Here is a 20,693-nt window from a genome sequence, read left to right on the forward strand (position 1 = left end):
ATCCACCCTCATCGCTGCCCGCTACGCCTATCCGCCAAAGTCAGAGTCAAAAGCTATCCACAACCAAAGGCTATTCGAATCGTCGAATCGAAACTAGAGATATATCAGGGGTATATAATCGGAACAAAGCCAAAGGAAAAGGGGAAAAGGGAAAGGGAAAGGGGGCGGAATGTCCATAGGTCGTCTCGTTCGTTTCCCGCATAAACACCTCCACCTCCTCTTCCTCTCAACCCCACCACCACTCCTCTCCTACCAGGCCAACCCAAAGATCGGTTTGGCCTAGTAGTACTTGCTCAGGGCGGATCGGTACGCCTTTCCGGATTCCGAGAGCTGGCCGTTGTTCCAGAGGGGCCAGACGTTTCCTGCAGATGTCAGCTTGCGTCCATGCACTAGCATCAGGGAAAGTGCCAGCTGAGCCAAGGAAAGTGGAGGGGACAACGAGGGAGAGTGATGGAGAAGGGACGGAGAAAAAGACGTGAAACGTACCAAGCCCGTTCCCGTTCGAGTAGGCATAAGCGTAAACCCGACCATCATTCTGCAGCACATCCACAATATCGTGGATAAACTGGTTGATCTGCCCTTGGTCTGTGCAGGGGACAAAGTTGGGGTTGTCGTTGACGCAAGCGAACTGGGGCGTCAGCTAAGTTTTCGAGATTTTGCTTGGAGTATCCCTCTGCGCTCCATCCAACCACACCGCCCGACTCTTGATATTCTCGCTACGCTCGCCGAGAAAAGAAGGGATAGTGGAGGATAGTCCAAGAAGGCCCCGACTGCTCGCTCCGCTCGCCTGCTCCCAACCTGCACTCTCTCCGCTCGGGCCTTCTCCCCGCTCAATCCGCACGCTTCGCGTGCTTCGTTTGCTAACTCACCTCGGTAACCCAAAGCGGCTTCTTGTACTTGTTGTAGTAATAATCAATCGTCGCCTTGACACCCTCCATGTTGTTCTTGTTGATGTGCACATTGGTGATATCCCAATCGCGCGAGATTTTGGTTTGGAACTGACCCAACCAGCCGTCCTCGGCCATCTGCTTGCACATGGACGGAGAGAGGAGCATGGCGCCAGCGTTGCCCTTGGGAGCCATGAGCTCGTTCCAGAGCGAGGCGGCTGGAGGGTCAGCCTGTCCACCGGAATGAAGAATATAGCACTCGGCATAAACGGGGAGCAGGGGCGGGGTTGAGCCTGGAAAGATGGGTAAAAGAGGGGAAGGATAGCGAGAGAAAGGAGATGAAGAGTGGGAATTTGATAGCTTTCTGGAGATGGGTGGATGAGGGGAAGAGAAGAGTAGGTAGAGAGACAACAAGTCCAGCCTATCCAAACTCACTCGCATCAATCGTCATCCCGGCCGACATCTGACCCCCAGCCTCACAATCCGGCTCGTTGGGGCCAATCAACCACGTCGGGGTGGACGACATGGCCTTGAAGTCGATCAAACGCGCAGCGTCCGTCGAATCGGCGGATCCACCGCCCCAGAGTGTAGGGACGAACTGGACCTTGTTGGAGGATTGCCACGGGTCGGTAGGGGCCCAGTCTGTGAGTCAGCTCTGCCCTTGGTCGATCTGGTAACGCCCGTCCTTTCGCTCGGCGACTGTGCCTTGCTCCCTGTACTCCGCGCTGGACTTGACTCGCTCCCTTTTCGCTACCTCGGCTCGGCCTCACTCGTCCACCTCTCCCTCACCCGCACAACTCAACCTCACTGCACTCGCTTCACTCGCTTCACGTTCCGCTCAACTCACTGTAGTACCATCCAATCTGGTTCTCAAACTCCTTGAGCGCATCACCGGCCGAGATACCCGCCTTCCTGCCGTTGGGGGTCAGACCGCCAGACGCGGGAGGGGACGGGGTGTGCTGCTGAGGAGCCGGGGAGGGGGAGGCAGCGGCAGACGGGGCGGACCAGGCGCTAGAAGCGGGCTGAGAATCAGCCAAGTCCCTATCACGAAGGACAACACCGTCCAAATGGTAAAGGAGGCCAAACTTACAGCATTGCCACCGACCTGCACCCCAATGTGGACACCGCCAATGTTGACATCCGCCTGCGCACCAGCACTGGACGCCGCGGCGGCGTCGGACGAGGTAGCCGACGGAGCCGCGGAAGAAGAGGACGAGGCGGACGCCGCAGCGGGGCGGACACGACAGGTCTGACCGCGCTTGTTGACGATACGCTTCCCGGCGAGTGTCTTTTCGTCGGACGAGGTGGCCTCCTGGCGCTTGATATTCTCAATCATGCGCTCGACTTGGGACGAGTGGTGCCTGCGGGGATTGAGGCGGCGGGCGAGAGCATCCGCGTTCGAGTGGTCGGGGAAGGCGGTTGCGCCCGCGAGGAGGCAGAGAAGGGGGACGAGCGCCGAGGTCTTCATCGTGCGGTGATTGGTGGGTGGTGGTGTTGGGTCTTGTCGAGGGGTGGTAAAGAGCGTGGATAAATGAGTGTGGGTGCTGGAGTCGATCAGCAACTTTTCGCTGGGGTCGTAGACGGGTGAGTGAATGGTGATAGAGAGGTAGGTGTATGGGCCTTGTTTGTGAAGGAGAGACAAGAGGGGGGAAGGAATGTCAAAGGAAAGGAAGAAAGGGGGCAGCTCCATAGCATAGCATAGACCCCGAGACTCTTCGACCCCCAACTTAAACGAGGCGGTCCGTTCCACCCAACCCCCTTTCACACACACACGCAATGCACAAACAAGTTTCGCCGCTCGGTCCCCTCATTCCCTCCCCTTTCCCATCGCAGCCATCACAATCACTCACCTTGTCGATGTCGATGTCGGCCGTCGAATTGTCGAGTGGTCGAGTGCGAGTAGTCGAGGTGGGGTAGGTGGGTGTAGAGTATGTACGAACGAAGAAGGAAGAGAGTCGTTGTCCCGCAATGACCCGTCTTTTTCAAGGGGCTGATCAGAGTGTAATGTTTGGCGAGAACAAGGTCTGTGCGATGAGACACACCACCCCCGTTTTTCAGGGGCAACGGGCACAACGCGTCGATCACTTGTTGTTGGACGTGACGAGACGCGTCAGTTGGGTTTTCAGGGTAATGTGGCGGGGTGGGTCAGTGGCGGTAGGCCAAGAATTCCTACTTGCGGTAAGAAGAGGAGGTTTCATGCATGAGGACAAGGAAGGGGGTGGGCAGAGCCTCGTTTCAGAGTGGGAAAGAGGGGACAAGGCTGGACAAGGCTGGATAAGGTACAGTAGATGCGAGATTAGGCAAAGGCACATCATCATGGACACGGTGTCCATCGAGGAATGGGTAGGCCCAATCCGCAGGCATCGCGATCCCTTCACGCCGTGCCAAGAGCTGGCTCGTCGTTCCCATCATGTACGTTCCGCTTTCGCCGAGCCGCTGCAGACCGCCTCCGCAGCATCGTAGCTTCGTACAGCTTCTCCCAAGGTTGGAATGTAGCGCTCTGCTGTATTCCGGCCATCTCGGTCTGCTCATCCAACGTGAGAAGGTCATTTTGGGGACGGCCGACATTCTTCAGTTCTTGGATGCTGTCCCAGTCGATCTCCTTCCGGGCCAGTCGTGTCCAAGTCCACGTGGTCTCCGGAGAAGCATCCAGAACGTATGACTCCATTGTCGCGCGAGCCATAACATCCTTTGGGGTGTCGTCGCTGTTGCCGCCGCTGTCGGTGATGACCTTTGCTCTGTGCGCCTTGACCTCTCTGCACAGGCGCTCGAGCTTCACAAAGTCATCGTCTGTATGCCCGATCTTGCTGCTCTTGGTAATGCAGACCTTGATATCGGTCAGCCAGCGCATATATGAGGACAGGCGGATGGGTCGGTTGATCCTCGACCTTGGTACGACCGCTGAGTCTCGCGGAATGGCGCGACGCGACGCCCGCGCCTTTGTCCTCGCCGTCTTCTGCGGATGCGTCGGCGTGTTGCTCCTCAGCGGCTCGGACAGATTGCTGCTGGAGATAGCCGTGGACGATTCGCCGTGACCTGCGTAGAGCGCGGTGTCCGCCTCTGACACATACTCAGCACCGCGCATGCCCTCGCAGCCGCTCAGCTCAGCAGGATCGCCGCCGGCGTCAGTCTCTTCCAGACCACCCACTCCACCTCGATCCAGAACGTCAGTGGCCGGGTAGGCCATGAACAGCTCCTCCAGTTCAGCATCGGTGGGCTCGTGTTGCGTGGTTGATCGTCCTGCGGCGACGTGCAAGAAGCTGGTGTCCCCTTCAAAGGAGCCGGCATCGGTGTCCATCTCTTGTGATCGCGAATCGTTCGATATGGATATGGAGTACGTCAGATATCGGTCGTTCGCGAACTCTCAAGTTAACATCCAACACGAACACTGACGACTGAGCGAGTAAGGTCGTCGAACGTGCTCGATACTGCTTCCTTTTATGTACTGATGGCGTGCTCCAGGGAACAGTTGACAAAGGAGCGCAGCGATCCCTCGCCTTAGTGTCAGAAGGTCGACGGGGCTTCAAAACAACCGATACGGCTGAACGATCATATGTGAACAGCTCCATATTAAGAATGAGAGAAGTGGCAGGACACTTGCACCACCCTTCTTCTCGCTCGAGTTCCTCCCGCAGGTTTGAGGCCTCGCTCGGATGGTCCCTAGGCGATGGAGGAAAGGAGAGCAGAAAGGACTTAAACCTGACGATACATATCACACCGCCTCCCTCAAGCTCACTGGCCCTTCGCTGAGGTCCGCTTCGATGCCCCTGTTGCAGGTAGCGCGTCACTGGCTGCCCTCTTCCTCTTCGCATCCTCCCGTCGCTGTTTCTCTCGGGACGTCGATACGCCTCTCCTGAATACTGCCGCCCGGAAGACCCGCTCCCACCGCGGAAGAGAGGTGTCTTGAAGGATTGTGTCCAGCTCTTGACGCTCGTCCGCCTCGAGTCGGTCATCCTTGGGGTGCCCCGTGTGATTCAGAACACTCGCTTTGGTCCAGTCCACGTCGCGGTATTGGCGCTTCTCCCATGTGATTTCGCCCCCAGGTGGAGCGTTCAGGACGAACATCAGCCTCGCATGGTCTCTGCGCGAGGCAGCTGTCTCGTCGCTACCATAGGTCGCATCGACATCCTTGCACAATTCATTCAGTCGGTCCAGATCCTGTGGCGTCTCGCCGATCTTGTAGTCTGTTGTAGCGGCGACCGCCATCTCGGTAAGGTACATCAAGAAAGATGATTTGTGAGCCCGGGTTTCCCACAGGGTCATCTTCCTCTCCGGGAATCCCTCGAGAGCTGGCTGGAGCTGCTGGGGAGCCTGCATCGTGGCTTGAGTCTCGCCCTCATGCTGGGACTCAGACCTTTCACCACTGCCCATCGTGCCGGAAGTCGTGTCTCCATCCCCGCTATTCACCGTGTCTTGGACCCTCAGGTCAGGCTCCACATCCGGGTTTGACATAGGACCCACCCATAGCGTGGGTCCGTCATTCACGCCCGACTCAGGGTCTCCGCTCGACTCGGCATCTCCTGTCTCCGCAATGGTTTGTTCGGCAAGCTCCCAGGGCCGACTCTCTTCCACCATTGCGCCGAGCGTGGCCGCGCTCTTTGAAGGGCTTTGAGGCGGGGCCGACTCAAAGGCCCAAGATGGCATCAGCTCTTGACCATCACCTTCAGGAAGTAGGAACGAGTCGACGTCGCTTCCTGGGCCATCTGACGCGAAGGAGTGAGGGGAGGGGATTGGACGATCAGTAGTCCGCTCTTCGTTGCTGTCCATGATGGCTTGTATTGTTGTTCAGGTACGAGGATACTGGGTAGGATATGTACAGACCCAAGATGACGAAATGAAAAAAGATGAACAGATCTGGCACACCGTTCTGGCGGGACACGCGGAGATGACAAAGAAAGGAGAGCAGCACGCAGGATCAGCAGGAATACCTGCAGCTCCCTCGACGACCATATTCACCGCGTCTAGCCACCCAACATGCAGACCTCGGTCTCAATTCAACTCCGCCATGCATTGGGATACGTACCTATCGACAACTTCCATACCGACCAAGAGCTACACAATTGCGACCGTCTCGCTACGTGCAGTAAGGAGACAACTCACCCTCACACCGCCTCACCCGTCTCAGTCTGTTTCGCAAAGAAGTCTCGCGGCGCTTTGATGGTATATACAGTGCCCCCGGCGCGCGACATCAGAAAGTACGCCTTGTCCAGGTCGGAACCGGCAGACTGTTTCGCGGCGAGCTGCTGAGTCTCCTCCAGGAACCCCTCCAGTAGCTCGAGAGAATGATTGCTTGAACAGACCTTGTCCCAATCCACTGAGCCCTGAAAGATTGGAAGGCCTCTTGAATCCTCTGCAATCTCTTTCCACAGCTGCGCGACTTCGCTGTCAGGATCCGAAGCCTTTCGCCACCTGCCCTTGATTTTTTTACCACCGAGGTCGAGGCAGAGCCTGAAGATGCCTTGCTCTTCTTGACGGAGGCGCGAGCCTTGGAGGCCGCCTCAATTGTCTGGTACATCAGATTCCATGGCCTCATCGTTGAATCTGCACCATGCATTGCCAGGTCCTCCCTCTGAGACTGCGTCAAGAGCGTGTAGTCAGGTCTCGTGGTGGGCTTGACAGCCCGGAAAGTGATCGCGTCCCAAGCCAAGAGCGGCCACTCCAGCTTTCCATCCTCATCCCTCTTGATGACATACGCCCGGGTGCTGTCCAGGGGCTGGGTGGCAGTCTCGATGCCTTCGTCATCGATTGTCACCTCCACCACACGTCCTGGGTGGAGTCCGGTTGGGTTCTCGCCCTTTGCCCGCCAGAGTTCCTTGCACATCTTGTCAAGGGAATCGACGTCCTGATCGTCCGCTGTGATTTTTGTGCCCGCCTTCAGGAAGACCATCGACAACAAGCCCCACGATTGATCGTACGCCGCGAGACATTGAAGACAGGCTCTTCTCATCCATTCTGCGTTCTCAGACTCGGGGCGCAGCGTAGGGGCCTTCCCCTGGGGACGAACTCGGTCTGAAGGCACCTCGTTGTCATCCATCGTCTCCTCATCTTGTGTCAGATTGTAGATCTCCGGCACGTACAGCGCTTGGTCTTCATCAGTGTCTGCCAGCTAGGGCAATTCAGTCGAGTTTGGATCATCCGGGTACCCGCTCGCGATCTTCTTGAATTCCTCGAAGGTGAACGGTTCCGGATTGAACTCGATTCGATCTTCTCGGCCTGGAGCACTGTTCTCGGTCATCTGGTCGTAGTCGTAGGCTGAGCCAAATATTGCAGAGCTGTATCCTTCGTGTGATTGGGCGTATGTGTCAGTCTAGAAGAGATTGGAGTAGAGAAAAGGGGACGCTGGATCCCCCACACCAGCAAGGCCTGTCGAATGTGCTTGAACAGGGATGCTTTGGGAGTCCGCCGATGGCGTGCTCGCAGGATGCCAAAGGAACATCGCTTTTCAGTGTTTCGCCACATCAGCGAGCAGTATGGCACCTCATGGCTGACTAGTGGAGGAGCTGAGAGTGGCGACACTAACTGTAAAGCCCGGAAGCGGAATGTGGAATATGTGGGGGTCAGGTTGAGCGGCGGATCTGGGGCCGGATATACACATCACTTTCGGTCAGTGGTCTGGGGGTCTTCAGCTGATACTCGATGAGCTTATCAGATACATTAATCTTCGTAGCGCATTCCAACTCCATGACATTCCATCAACTACCAGCCTCGAATTCATACACACAACCAGACACGTCATTTTCTATCATGTGAGACCGCGGCCCTGTCGACCTCAAGATCCCACTTCCCCCCTTTCACCCTAACCTGCCGTCCCAGTCTGGGGCTCGTCCTTGACCGTGAGGCTCAGCAATCCCCGACGGGAAGTCTTCAGTACGTGCTTGTCAGGGCAGTGGTCGGTCTCAGATGCGCAGCATTGGGCCACGTACGTTTCGGCCAGCGCGAGTGTCTTCCGCAGTGTCTCTCGCGAAACCTTGCTGTCACGGACGTCCTTCCAGACCACCTGGCTGTGATCGATGGAAAGGGCGGCTCCCGATCTGATTTTGCCAGATAGGCGTGAAAGCTCACTCTCGTCGTTGGTGTGACTCGCAGTCGGGTGCGACATGATCCATTCCGTCTGGCCTGGAGTGCGATCCGCCCGCAGTGCCCGTATCCGTAGAGTTCTGTACATCTCGATCCAGGGTCTCAACTCGCCGTCTGCTTGCTGCGTCACCAGGGCCTCGATTTGGTCGGGAGTCAACAGGTCATGGTGGGCATTCTGTGTGAGAGGTATGAGCTGCAGCTTCTTGTCATCAATGATGTCCCAAGTGAGAACGGGCCAGTCGATTTTGCCCAATTGATTCCTGCTGAAGACGAACGCTCCCGTACTGGTGGTCGTCCACACCTTCTGCAATCCATCGCGGGTGGTCCTCGTGATCTCCTCTCGCCCGCGCCCGGTGGGATTCGCGGATCTGGACTTCCAAATCTCTTCGCAGGCCGTGAGGAGGGGTTCCACATCCCTCCTCCTTCCTTCCAGGATGGTCCCCTCCACCTGCCTCACCATCGCCTCTTCGTTTATCGTCAGATAAGTGACACAGGCTCGTCTCATGTATCGCGCATCATATTTCTGTCGCAGCTGCAACGTAGTCGCTTCCTTGTACCAATCAAGTATGTTCCCCCGGTCGTCTTCTCCTTCGTCATCGCTGCCATCCACGCTCTGTCCGCTCAGCGCAGACTCGTCTGGCATACTTTCTGCCATGCCCTCCGCCTGTTCCTTGGACTGATCAAGCATCTTCATTTCGGCATCGACAGGGACGGAAGGGGAATTTGGAAACATTCTGTCCCAATTCGAGTCCGTAGGACTGAACGGCATTGTCGGATCGTAGTCCTCGCTTTCATTCCACTCCGGCATAGTCTCGGCTTGTTGCGCAGTCTTGGCTCAATGTTGGGGTGGTGATCGAATCGGTACCGAAGAGGTGAGGAGTGATAAGTACAGAGGGCGGACAGACCTTCCTGCGCCTCAGCCCAACGTCGTATGCGGTCCAGTCCTCTGTGAACTCCGCCAAACGCTTCATCAAAGGTGAGCCCGAACAAAGGAGTCGCTTTCGCGATTCAGAGTACTAGTGGAACGGGGCTCCACTTGGACGTGGCAACCCCCGATCGCCGAGGAGACATGAGAGAGTCAAAGTAGCTTCCACCTGAGCCGAATGTATTTCGCGGAGCATCCCCATCAGTATAGCGGTCAGATTAATCTTGGGTCAGTAGTGGTACCATCAGAATGTGGAATATGCAAAGTACAACCCATGCCCTATGGTATCAAACCAAGTTACAGCCCATCTCCCCGGATCATGCCTCCAAGATCTGTCCGGCCTCTCCCCCGGCGTCCCAGCTCCTCAGAGCCCCAGCTCCCCAGTCCCCACTCATCCTGCTGGTTGCCCCATCCCCTCTTCTCCTCCTGTCCAGCAGCTCGACCTCCCCTTGTGTATCCTGCCCTCGCACCCCGAGGTTCCCCCCACGGCGCTGAGCCAACATATTTCGCCCCTCACCCCTCCAACCCCCACCCATCATCCGGATCCACCTCCCCCTCCTCCCCATCCCCATCTGCTCCAAACCCCCACGCATCATCCCCATCCTCGCACCACTCCGTCACGCCCGCGACCCCCTCGGCGGTCTTGCGCACCACAAGGGCCTCGACACATATGCGCTCGAAGCCCGGGCGGGGCATGATGATCGTCGGTCCTAGTTGTCCGATGACGCCGGACACGGTGGCTGGATGGATGGTGTTGCCGAGTGCGCCGGTGGGGAGAGGAGGGGAAGTAGCGCACTCGGTGAGCGACTCCGCACTGTCATCGCCCTCATCCCCCTCATCCCCATCATCCCCATCATCGCCGTCTCTACCGTCGTTCCCGTCATCATCGCTGACAGAAGAAGCAGGTGACGAAGCATCCGTAACCGTCCTTACGTCCGCAAACGACAACGAAAGATTATCGAGCGGGACGTGTAATAGATCAACGAGGAACGGGTCCGGATCGGCCGGACTGGCCAGCGCCGACGAGGACGAAGAGGACGAAGCCGGGTAGGCAGGCGTAGCCAGTCGGAGTGTAGAGGGCCGAGCCGGCTGGTGCGGGTGTGAGATGATCTGCTCCGTCCAAAGTGGATTCGTCCCGTCCCCTTTATACAATTCCAACCTCCTCGCCTCCCTCCTCTTTGCAGATTTGAGCGCCTTGGTGCGTGCTTTGGCTTGACGCGCCGCGAGTGTCTGCGGAGAGAGGTCCGGTGGGGGCTGAGGAGGTTTGGGAGTGGAGCCGGGTGGAGGGCGGTATCGTTTCCATTTGGTCCGAGGAGGTCGGGAGGGGGTATTGACGTTTGGGTCCGAGGGGTCGCGCGGATGGGCGTGAGGAGAGGGATTTGGGGCGGGGACGAGGTTGACTTCCAGGTCGATATCGAGGTCGAGGTGGAAAGGAGGGATATCATCGTCCCCGTCCCCTTCCCCATTATCCCCCTTCCCACCGTCCGAGTCCAACGGGGAGAAGGGCGATCCATCCTCACTTCCCCCATTCCCCAACTCCGCCTGATCAAACACCATCACCTTTCCCATACCTCTCTTTCCCACCTTCCCATCTCTCCACGGACATCCCGCCGATCCATGACTTATACTCCTCGTCCCTTTCCTCGGCTGACCCGCCGCGTCCAGGTCGGGGCGGGGCACCATCCACCCTCCTGCGTCTACGTCCGACGAGAGGCTGAGCGCCGAGGGCGAGATAGAGGATAGACCTGGCGAGGTACCCGTCTCGGTCTCGCCGAACGTTGAGGAGTGGCGCGGAAGGACGGACGAAGAGCATAGGACGATCTCTTTGAGAATGAGGACGGTAGCTCCCACCTCTGCCGCCATTTGCTCGAGGGTATGAAGGGAGGCGTCCATCTCTGCCCTAGTCAGGCCGATGACTGTTCCGTCGTCTGTCTCGTCAGCTAGCTACTCGTTTCATGGCCTAGAGCAAGAAGATAATGGCGAGCTCACCTGCCAACCCAATCTCATAGATAGCCTCATTCCGCCCCTGCTTCAACCTCCACAGCATCTGCGTGACCAGCCGCTCGAACCGATCCGGCGTCGGATCGATAAGCTTCAGCTTGTACTCGATATGCCCGTCCTTATCCCTCTCCGCGGCCAGCTTCGGCGCTGACGCCGAGAGACTTCCGTCACTCTCGGCGTGCCTCAGTTTCCCGCCGGCAGGGGACGAGCTGACCCGCCGTTGGGCTCCGGGGCGCTGGACGCGGGAGTCCGGCGAGGCCCGAGCCTGAACCTGGGCTTGAGGGGGAGGATGGATGAGGTGGTGTCGCTTAGCATTGCCGGAGGACTCGAGGAGGAGCCGGTCCCATTCGCGAAGGGCGGAGGAGGAGAGGGTGGAGTCTGGAGTAGGCGATCCGCGCGAGGGGATAGGGGAGGGAGAGGGGCCGGTAGCGGCGGGCGTGGTGGTGGTTGTGGATGTGGAGCGTGGGGTGGGAGGGAGTATCGACTCTGACAAGGAGTGCGCAAGGTCCGTCCATGGAGATGGACGCCGGGAGGGGTCGCATTTGAGCCCTTGGCCTAGGCTAGGCGATACCCCGAAGTAGGAAGGGCTAGTCAGAGCGACCGGGCTCATCTTGTCCGCCGCTTTGCGAAGCACCGAGACGGTGGCCGCTCAAGAAGGAGCAATGATGACTGATCTGAACAATCAAGCCGATATTGGAGCGCAGTAGCTTGATAAAGATAAGTGGCGTATAGTGTCGAGGGTATGTTTGGTTCCTAACCGAGTGATCATTTTGGGGTCGGGAGCGCGAGCAAGCGGGTTGGCGGGGTAAATGAGTATTGCTAGGCGATCAGAAACAGCTCAGCTCTTAGATAGTAAGGAGCATGGTGCTGAGTGTGAAGATGATCTATGAATGGAGGACATCAAACATAGGAAGGGTCGAGTCGATCTCGCTGACAGCTGGCCGCTCGAGGGACACGGAGTGGAGGCCGATACCGCTGAGGAATGCCACGTCACGCATGCACCCACCGCCCGACCCTTCTCCGCAATGCCCTAAGTCGTCTGTACCTCTGCATATCATACTACCTTACTTACACCTCCTCTCTGTACCTCTCACAGCGCGTCTTCAGTGCTCAGTGATCATACTGAGCGAAAAGAAAGCTCGAAAAAGCAAGCTGTATCCATCGAGAAGCTGGTTCACGAGACATCTCCAGCATGGATGCCTTGATCCCGTTCACGACTTCGGGCTCATTAGTGGACTTGGTCGATAGTCAGTCTACCTATCACCAAGATGTGCCGCAGTGTCTGAGGGATTCGAGCTGACCTGACAGAAAAAGTCCTGGTCATCCTGCGAGACGGGAGGAAACTGATAGGCGTCTTCCGGAGCTATGATCAATTCGGTGAGCTGCTCATCCCTTACTTCCCCTGCCTCACTCTGAGGACTGGATATGGAGGAGAAGCTGACATCCATAGCCAACTTCCTGATCGACTCAACAGTGGAGAGATTACATCACAAACAGGACTTTGCGGACCGAGATTTAGGTTGGTCTAGCCTCTACTGCGGGTTTGGACAGCCAAAAAGAAGCGGAAGTTGACATTGGACAGGGGTGTTATTGATAAGAGGAGAGAATGTTGTCGCTTTGGGAGAAGTTGTGAGTCTTCCTCTATGTTTAGGCGGGGCGGAGTAAGAGGCGGGAAGAGGTGCTACGCCGACTGTGGGAGGCACGCGTGGACCACGGATCTCAGGGCTGGGGAAGGTAGCTGACAGTCCAGGATTTGATAGCGGAGGATATGCTGCCTCTGCGGCAAGTCGCGCTAGAGGAGATAGAAGGGAGAATAGCCGATGAAGCTGTACGTGTCCTCCTCTTCTCCACTTTTTCTTCGCAGCCCGCCTGCCGACATTCACCCTTTCTGCTTATGGAAGGACAGTCCTGACTCTCAGAAACGGAGAGAAAGAGACCATCTCATCCGAGATAAGATACTCCAGTCAATGGGGTTCGACCGAGAAGGCCGAGAAGGGGATGCGTACTAGGACTAGGCGCTAGGCGTGACCTTCCCACAGAATCCACCGAGTGCGATGGACGGGACGCGGGAGGAAAGGGAGGAGGTATCGTGTCGTTTCCCGAGTTAGCTCTGATCTTATTATGAGCAGATACATAGCATGCATCGATGATGCTGTTACCCCGGCGAGGGAAGAGGGAGGAGGCGCAAGCAAGGAATGGCGGGGACGCGGAGATTGAGGGATAACTCCATTTTTGCCACCCGCGGCCGCTTTGACCTCCACCTCGGTCAACCACCCCTCACCTCACTCGACGCGACTCTGACCTTCCTTCTTCCTTCCTTCTACCTATATCACTTACCCCTCACTCTATACAGCTCACTACCTAGCTCTCAGTACTGCCTCAAGTATCCAGGCACCGGTCCTCGCTCGGTCGTCCGCGGGACAAAGCGGGCTCGAGCACCACCTTCTCCCTTTCGAACCGCTCATCGCCCATCGCTTCCTCCCTCCTGCCGCATTCTGCTCCCCTCGACCCCTCGGCCCCTCAGCATTACTCTCTACTCTTCTTCATCGCCTTCATCATGTCAAAGTCAGGTCCAAGTAGGAAGGTCGAGAACCCAAACGACGAATTCGGGGTCACATCAACGACCCCCTCTATAGCTGGTGGAGCAGGGGGCAAGGGGAAGGAGAAGGAAGGCGGGGTGGAAGAGCTTCACTTTCTGGATTATGTGACGTGTAGTATATGGTCAGTTGCTGCGAATCCTCTGTCGCCAGCTGACATGACAGCGGACACCCATTCTATAGTAAGAGCGAGGCGGATAGGAAATTCTGGATGACGAGTTGTGGGCATGTGCTGTGTGGAGCTAGGGAACACAATCGTGAGTCTCTTCATCACCTCACATCCTCCCTCGTCCTCAGCTTTCCACGGCATGTGAAGGTCTTTGACGACTTCAGCGACATGGCTCGAGCTGACCTTTCAGACCAAAAAGGGAGATGTACAAGGTGCAAGAAGGAAGAGATAGAGGTGTATCTGATCGACGAGAATGTGAGTTACCTTGTCTTTATATTTCACATCACAGAGATCGAGCTGAAACTACAGATCCATCCAGACCTACGCTCATGGTTCGGCAATCCGACCGACAACGTCGCTGTCGTCGCTGCGAGTCTGAAGCGGACGGTACAGGAGCTGGAAGTGGGGAGTTTGGCTATTTCTTCGGTGAGCTAGGATGTCCTCACCCTGTTCCGTTGGTGATGAAAGCTCATGTATCAGTTCCAAACGCAAGAGCTTATGCGGCTTGTCAAGCTCCTCCGATTGTCGGATGAGCGCAAAGAGGTGAGCTGTTGGTTGCGCCAGCATAGGTGATAGCATAGCTGACATCAAATAGGAGAACATCAAGCTCGTCAAGGTGGAACTGCAGAAGATGGGGCAGATGAAGAAGGAACTGGCGGATGTCAAGGGGCAGCTGGCCGAGGCTCAAGCGAAGAATGAGGAATTGGCGAGGTCAGTGTTCAGCTACCGCCCTTTTGAGTGGTACTGTCGAGCTCTAGCTGATCCGCCAGGGATCTCGAACAGCTCCGCTCTACTCAACATCAGCCTCGCTTTCCCCCTCCACTCTCGAGCTTCTCACACCAGCCCTTTAACCCGCTCACGCCCGTGGCGGAAGAAGGGGAGGATATGGGCTATTCGGATTCGGGACCGCAGAGTATCCAGAGGATGGAGATGGAGTTGGCGAACCAGCGATCGTGAGCTCCATCACACCGCGTGACGTCTTCGTGGATATGGGCTGGGGAGGGATATAAAGCTGACGATATCAGGCGCGAAACACGCACGAACGGGCACGACCAGTTCACCACTCCTCGCGCCATGCCCAGCTCAAATCGTCTCACCCTCCTTCCGACAGACCGACCAGCTACGGCCGAGCCGGGACGCGAGGGTCGAGAGGGGCGTGAAGGTCGTTTGTCTCGCTCTGGGCCATCTCGGGTCAATCTCGAGTAAGTCGCACTCTTCAGATCAGCTACCCAATCCAGATCGGGTCGGACTATCAGGCTATAGCTGATCCCTACAGCAAATACCGCCTCTCAGACACGCACGGCCAAAGCACGCCCTACTCTTCTCACCCCTATGCCCGTCCTTCATCAGCCATGGCTTCGAGCTCCAGGTCGGCGAGTGTGAGGCCGTTCGGTCTGGCTCGGGCGCCCGGGGGGAGCGCTTTGGCGGGATTACCGGTCAATGGGAGGGCGAATAGCTTTGTCCCTAACGGTACGTCGTTCCCGTTGCGGCTTCATACTCACCACACTCTTCTTACCATACCCCTTACCTCACCTCATCTCACCTTACTTTTCTCCTCGATCTTGCCCTCCACTCAGTTCACCTCATTGTCTATCAGCCAGGTAAGCAGGGGATGAGGCTGACTTCATGCTATAGGTGACGGCTTCGCATCAAGTCAAGGATCGCAGTACGCTGGCGGTGGCGGCGGTACCTTCCAATCGAACGATATGTACGAGCAGCAAGACGGCGATGGGAAGTACTGAAGGATATCAGCGATAACGAAGTGTTTTGGGGTGGTTAGGGAGGGCGAGGGGCTGTGGAATGGGGAGATCTGTAAAGCAGATGCGGGTCATAGTCTATCAGAGTGCAGCTTCGAATGATGGGAGAGGGAAAAGCGGGGAGGGGAGGGGAGGGGAGGGGAGGGGAGGGATGATCAATCAAACAAGGTTGTATGTGTATATCTGTCTGCGTGCATGTGCTCATGTCAGCTGAGGCAAGATCCAAGCAGTAGTCCCGTCGACCTGACCAGACGCTGACTCACATCCATCGTACATGGCCTGTCCGCTCACCTTTTGCTGATTCTATCCTGTCGGACCCGCGGCTTCAAGAGCTCACTTGGGGCGGGACCAAGGGTCTTGCGTCAAAGCTCATCCGGATCATGAATCAGTACATTGACCCTGTTCCCCTCTCACTGACTATCAACGTCGCGCTCTAATATGTTTAGGAGCCGAGAATCCCTTCTTCGTCGATCCTCCTAAAGCTCCCTTGTCGTCGTCGTCGGAAGAAGTGCCAATTGCGCAATCACTTCTCGCTGACCCGTCCTTAGCCAAACCTCCCGCCTCTCTCGATGTCAAGTCAGCCATGAGTTCAGTGAGTGCCTGGGTGATCTCTGCCGGATTGACACTCCACGTTTTGGCCGTGGTAGAGTTGGCCGGACCCGATCTGAAGGTGATCTGGTGAAGGATCGTCTCTGGCAGGGTGTTGGGCGCTTCGGTTCCGAGGGGCTGAGTGCTGTATCCGAGTTCCACAGTCGTGACTCTCCCATCTTGGGTCGTGGTGGTGAGTGGAGGACGAGCCACAGCACGAATCCTCAAGTTGCGATTGAGAGAAATGCTCCTTTCTTCCGCCGAGGGGACCATGCGCTTCCACAGTGCGTCACAAATCATCTCACGATCCAGCCCCTCGATGTCTTCTCCTGGCATCAGAGAGTTCCACCAGGTCTTCTTGAGGTCCTCCGCCCAAGACAATTCGATGCTGGGCTTGACCAGAGGTGCATCCCCGCGCTGGAATACAGGCGTCCATTCCGAACTCATGAGGTAGGGTTCGACCGTGAGCTCCATCTTGGGCTTGGCGCTGAGGTCATTCTCGTCCAAAAGCACCCTTCGACACCACCGGGCTCCATCGACAGGGATTGCAACGTAATTGGGGGGATCTGGCGGCGGCCCCATAATGCACGACGCGTCAGGTAGGCGATGATCTTCAGGCACGGGCTCAGGTGGGGGAGGGGGTGGGCGGCGAAGCTGTCCGACGTAGGTCGCGTATTCGTATCTCACCCGGCGATCGGAAAGCAGAACGTACGGATATTGCTCATCGGAAGCGGTTGTGGAACTCATAGTGCGTGAGTCGGCCGGTGGCTGAAATGGAGAGGAAGCAAAGTTGGTGGAGTCTGGTCAAGGAGAAAGTGGTGGCGGGGTCAACGATATATAGCCCGATTTCCGCCCCCCACCTTACTCGATCATGTCTGGATCTCAACCCGGCCGGACCTCGCCAGACAAGGGATGGATAGCGATCGAGCTCACAATCTTATCATGTATGCTGAGACACCATGACGATATGAACTCCTTTCGAGATACCTCCTGGGGGATCTTGACCCAAGTTAGCATCGAGCGCCAGGATGCTGAAGTCGTACTCTAGCTAAATTCAAAGACGAAATACACAGATCCGTCTTATCAGCTGAGAGATCCCATTGATAAGATCCTTTGCCTTCGGCCTAAACGGCGCCTACCATGAGATCTAGGCCTTCGCGTTGACGCACGAGCTCGGATAGATCTAGTAATACAGGAACATGTAGGCGAGCGGGGACGGTCCCTCCCCGGAACCAAGGCTGCAGATACGGGTGGCAAGCGTCCTTCTTGAGCGGCGGGTTCGGCCTTCGTTTCGTTCGTAGCAGGGAAGGAGGACGCTGTGTTCCTCGGCAAGTTGGATTGCATAGATTTTGAGCTTTAGCCTCAGACTGTAACAGCCGCAGGATACGTCTGACCACGGGCTCTCGACCTGAAGAAACGGGTGGCAGATTGGGTGGCAATCAAGGTCGTCTACCCAGGAGAGTACAGTCATAAGCCGCTTGCAGAGGAGAATCTCAGAGCATCACGATGATCCACGACGGTGCCCGCTTTGCACTGATGAGACCTTGCATAGCTATGTACAGAATCATGACATCCACCTCGGTTGCAAAACTTGATCCGCCGTGCACAGCCGCTAAACCCCCTCGCTCACCTCTTCCAACGACATCTCCGCGATCTGCAGCGAGTTCGCCTCGCCGTCGTCCTCAGCCGTATCTTGGGGAGCAGCATCCTCCGTGGTCCTGAGTGGAGCAACAGCAAACCAGATCGGAGGGATCTTTGCGAAGACTTTGACTGGGACGTCAGGTTCGACCCAGCCCGTGGGAACCTCTGTTGAGTAATACTCATTGCGATCATGGCAGCGTAGAACTTTGAAACGGTATTGCTTCTCCGGATCGGTGGTCTTGGTCTGTTCCTCTGGGTTCAGCAATTGGGTGGAGCAGCCGAACGATTTCACTCTGATCAACGGTGACGAGTCCACGTCTTCGGAGAGCGTCATTTGCGTGACGGCCCAGGGCTGTACGACGACGGTCCGCCCGAGCTCCGCATCGTCCAATGCAATGAGGGCTGCCGTCGCGCTGGAGCGCCACATCTCCTGGAATGCCGCGTCGCACTGCGCTTCGTCCTCGCCGAAGACTCTTTCCGCAGGATACTTCCTGACCCACCAATCCCGGAAATCGTCGAAAATGTTCTCATCATGACCTGAGTCCGCGAATCCGGCACCAAGGTAGACCTCGTCAGGCGCCTCGTCCCGAATTACGTCCCTGTTGACAGAAGTCACAGTGAGTACGGGAACCGGTTCAGCGTAAATGGTCGGAAGAAGTCGATTGCGCCACACGTAGGCCGTGGAACGATCTTTGGCAGTGTGCAAGGGAGGGGAGACTGGGTACAGATCCACCAGCTTCGGGTACAATTCCGGAGCAGAGGCAGAGGGAGCAGTCTGGGTGGACGCAGGTGATACTGTGACAATGCTGAGGATGGGCCGGGGGACCGAGCTGCTTGCGGATGTTTCAGCCATCGCGTAGTGGAGTAAGAGGTGGAATAAATGTGGCGCGAATGCTGGGGAGCTGAGAGGAAGGGAAAAATGAAGTACCGAGGGGGGAATGTCAGTGGCAAATCCACCCTTATATACCCCAGCACAAAGGATCCTGACCCCCCGCTCCTGCGCCACAGTAGGGCCGTAACGCCAAATGGCCTGTAATCCTTTTAAAGCCCCCCTTAGATCTCGAGCTGATAGCGCCTAGATCTCCCCGAGCCTGCCGAATATCATCAACAGCTAGATTGAAACGCGAGATCTCGCTCATCTAGACAGTAGATTGCGGATCCCTGCTTATCGCGATCTCGATTGAGCAGATCTGGCGCCTTCGGACGTTTTGTCCTTTCATCACGATCCGCCGCGTCTACCGAGATCGCACTCTAGCTAAATTCAAACACGAAAGCTATAGATTCAAACACGAACGCTATAGATCCACTGAAAGGAGTCAAAGTCATGCGTCCCTTGCTCGGCCAGAGCGCCGAATTTCCGTGTCTCTGCTCTTCGTCGGGTCTTGGTTCGGCTCGGAACATGCCTGAGCTGGAAGGTTGTCGGCATCTGAGTGAGGCCCGAGGGGATGCGGATGGCAAAACTCGGGTGGCCAATGTAGAGATGCAAGTTGCAAGATAGGTGGTACCTGCTGTAGCGAGTTCGAAGTGAGACTTTGAACACATGCCTAAAAGACCTTTGTGATATTGAGCTTGAGATCGAGCCCGCTGAGGCTCTACGCGCGCTACGGATCGATCATAAGTGGAGTATACTCTTCTCATATCTTCGATACTTGGCGCACAGTCCAGTAGACCAAGTGAAGCGGCATCAATCATCCCCATGGAACGGGGAGACTCCGCGCCCCGTATTCAGCCGTACTCCTCCAAGACAAGCCCAATCAAGCGATGAGCAGATCGCAGGTCTACCGGCTGATTAGCCAATTTCCACCGGTCTGGCGCTTCGAGATGTTTTGTGAGCAGGCTGAGATGCAATGCTCCAGAACATTCCAGACCACAAGTCGCTTCTTCATGCGTGGACGGTGGGGATGGCCGCGGCACCTTTTATGTCTAAGGACGTCGTGAAGCAGTCATAGCAGCGCTCATACTCACTGAACTGTATCTTCGGGGTCCATCACAAAGCGTAAGCTACAAGTACCTATGTGCCAAAACCCCCAGTCACGCCGCCGTCATTTGAACAGTCATATCAGTGAACTCATCATCGGAGTCGAATGCAGGGGGCGCCAAAGGGTTAACTGCCACGATCCGCTTCAAGACCCATGGATTGGAACGGTTGCGGTCAGAAACCTCCGCGCCCGCGTCGTTCGTGTGAGGAGCCCGCTCCAGATACAGAGTTCCGACCACGCATCTTGTATCTTCTGCCGGAGAATCTGTGACCCTTTGGGTATGGAATCCGGCCTCGAGCTCCATGTGCTGTGTACCGTCACTCGACAATGTGTTCGTCGCGTTTGCTGCAGGCCGAATACTCAAGCAGGGCCTCTCCTGTGTTGACACTGCCCCGGCCGTGGAGATCATCTGCCCCGCCAGGTCTGCCCAGTCGGCCCCGGAGATTCCTTCGACTTCGCATGCCTCGGGAAGGTCGGGAAGGAAGCTCCTCCAGAATTCTGTGACGGTGGCGCTCAACTCATCACGAAAGGCCTTGTCGAGGGCAGTGAATTTCCGCAGTGGCTGGTTTTGGTCCATATCCTCTTGAGACTTCCAGTAGACGTCTACCGGCCTGACCACGTACTCAGCTTTGGGAGGCAAGCCCTCGGTGCCCGTCGGAAGTACTGGCTTGCTCCACCAGGTCCCGGCGATCTGAGTAATGGGATCCGGGGGCGGCGGGCCAATGTCCATCATGGTGACAGAGGTCTCAGTCGCGGACGTCGACGCGCCAGGGGGCGGGGGCGGCGGAACAGCTGGATCGGATGCCCCTTCGAAGAAGTAGTATGCTGACCCCCATGTACCGCCTGATGGGGGAGGAGGTAGCTCAGAGGCGAAGTCGTCGGGCAGACTGGACGTTGGAAGAGAAGAGGGAACAGGGTTCACGGAAGAACCAAGTTGGGTGGACATGGTAGTAAGTGAAGTGAGGGGTAGTGCACGAAGGGAGTAGTCTGAGTACGAGTATGTGGATAGAATTGAGGTAATGTCTAGGAGAACTGGGAGACAAGTGGCGCCTCTTATATCCTCCAGTTCGCC

The 20,693-nt window shown here is 56.8% G+C and overlaps 7 protein-coding genes across 7 annotated transcripts; 1 reads left to right on the forward strand and 6 right to left on the reverse strand.

Moving 5' to 3' along the window:
• Positions 1–279: 279 nt before the first annotated feature.
• Positions 280–2,355, reverse strand: MKK02DRAFT_41756 (glycosyl hydrolase catalytic core-domain-containing protein; the record flags this gene model as incomplete). Its single annotated transcript, XM_053091695.1, has 6 exons — positions 280–362; positions 487–628; positions 870–1,105; positions 1,323–1,529; positions 1,735–1,909; positions 1,978–2,355. The coding sequence occupies 6 exons, from the start codon at positions 2,353–2,355 to the stop codon at positions 280–282; spliced, it is 1,221 nt and encodes a 406-aa protein (XP_052948511.1).
• A 906-nt stretch (positions 2,356–3,261) lies between these two features.
• Positions 3,262–6,921, reverse strand: MKK02DRAFT_31061 (uncharacterized protein; the record flags this gene model as incomplete). Its single annotated transcript, XM_053088201.1, has 6 exons — positions 3,262–4,185; positions 4,334–4,586; positions 4,624–5,646; positions 5,911–5,939; positions 5,996–6,264; positions 6,297–6,921. The coding sequence occupies 6 exons, from the start codon at positions 6,919–6,921 to the stop codon at positions 3,262–3,264; spliced, it is 3,123 nt and encodes a 1,040-aa protein (XP_052948512.1).
• Positions 6,922–7,683: 762 nt separating this feature from the next.
• On the reverse strand, positions 7,684–8,772 carry MKK02DRAFT_31062 (uncharacterized protein; the record flags this gene model as incomplete). Its single annotated transcript, XM_053088202.1, has 1 exon — positions 7,684–8,772. One exon carries the CDS (start codon positions 8,770–8,772, stop codon positions 7,684–7,686), a length of 1,089 nt encoding a protein of 362 aa, XP_052948513.1.
• Positions 8,773–9,402: 630 nt separating this feature from the next.
• On the reverse strand, positions 9,403–11,500 carry MKK02DRAFT_22016 (uncharacterized protein; the record flags this gene model as incomplete). The annotated part of the gene is made up of 4 exons (XM_053086499.1): positions 9,403–10,083; positions 10,225–10,817; positions 10,879–11,029; positions 11,162–11,500. The coding sequence occupies 4 exons, from the start codon at positions 11,498–11,500 to the stop codon at positions 9,403–9,405; spliced, it is 1,764 nt and encodes a 587-aa protein (XP_052948514.1).
• A 582-nt stretch (positions 11,501–12,082) lies between these two features.
• On the forward strand, positions 12,083–12,694 carry MKK02DRAFT_14584 (uncharacterized protein; the record flags this gene model as incomplete). The annotated part of the gene is made up of 5 exons (XM_053085545.1): positions 12,083–12,137; positions 12,199–12,267; positions 12,341–12,409; positions 12,473–12,519; positions 12,641–12,694. Coding segments are annotated over 5 exons (294 nt in total), but the record flags the coding sequence as incomplete, so codon positions are not given.
• Positions 12,695–15,855: 3,161 nt separating this feature from the next.
• Positions 15,856–18,495, reverse strand: MKK02DRAFT_31065 (uncharacterized protein; the record flags this gene model as incomplete). The annotated part of the gene is made up of 5 exons (XM_053088203.1): positions 15,856–15,899; positions 15,941–16,769; positions 16,935–17,000; positions 17,171–17,368; positions 17,632–18,495. 5 exons carry the CDS (start codon positions 18,493–18,495, stop codon positions 15,856–15,858), a joined length of 2,001 nt encoding a protein of 666 aa, XP_052948516.1.
• Positions 18,496–19,673: 1,178 nt separating this feature from the next.
• Positions 19,674–20,567, reverse strand: MKK02DRAFT_41765 (uncharacterized protein; the record flags this gene model as incomplete). The annotated part of the gene is made up of 1 exon (XM_053091696.1): positions 19,674–20,567. One exon carries the CDS (start codon positions 20,565–20,567, stop codon positions 19,674–19,676), a length of 894 nt encoding a protein of 297 aa, XP_052948517.1.
• Between the last annotated feature and the right edge of the window lie 126 nt (positions 20,568–20,693).

Source organism: Dioszegia hungarica (genome assembly GCF_025882075.1).
Source record: "Dioszegia hungarica strain PDD-24b-2 chromosome Unknown MKK02contig_5, whole genome shotgun sequence".
NCBI lineage: Eukaryota > Fungi > Basidiomycota > Tremellomycetes > Tremellales > Bulleribasidiaceae > Dioszegia > Dioszegia hungarica.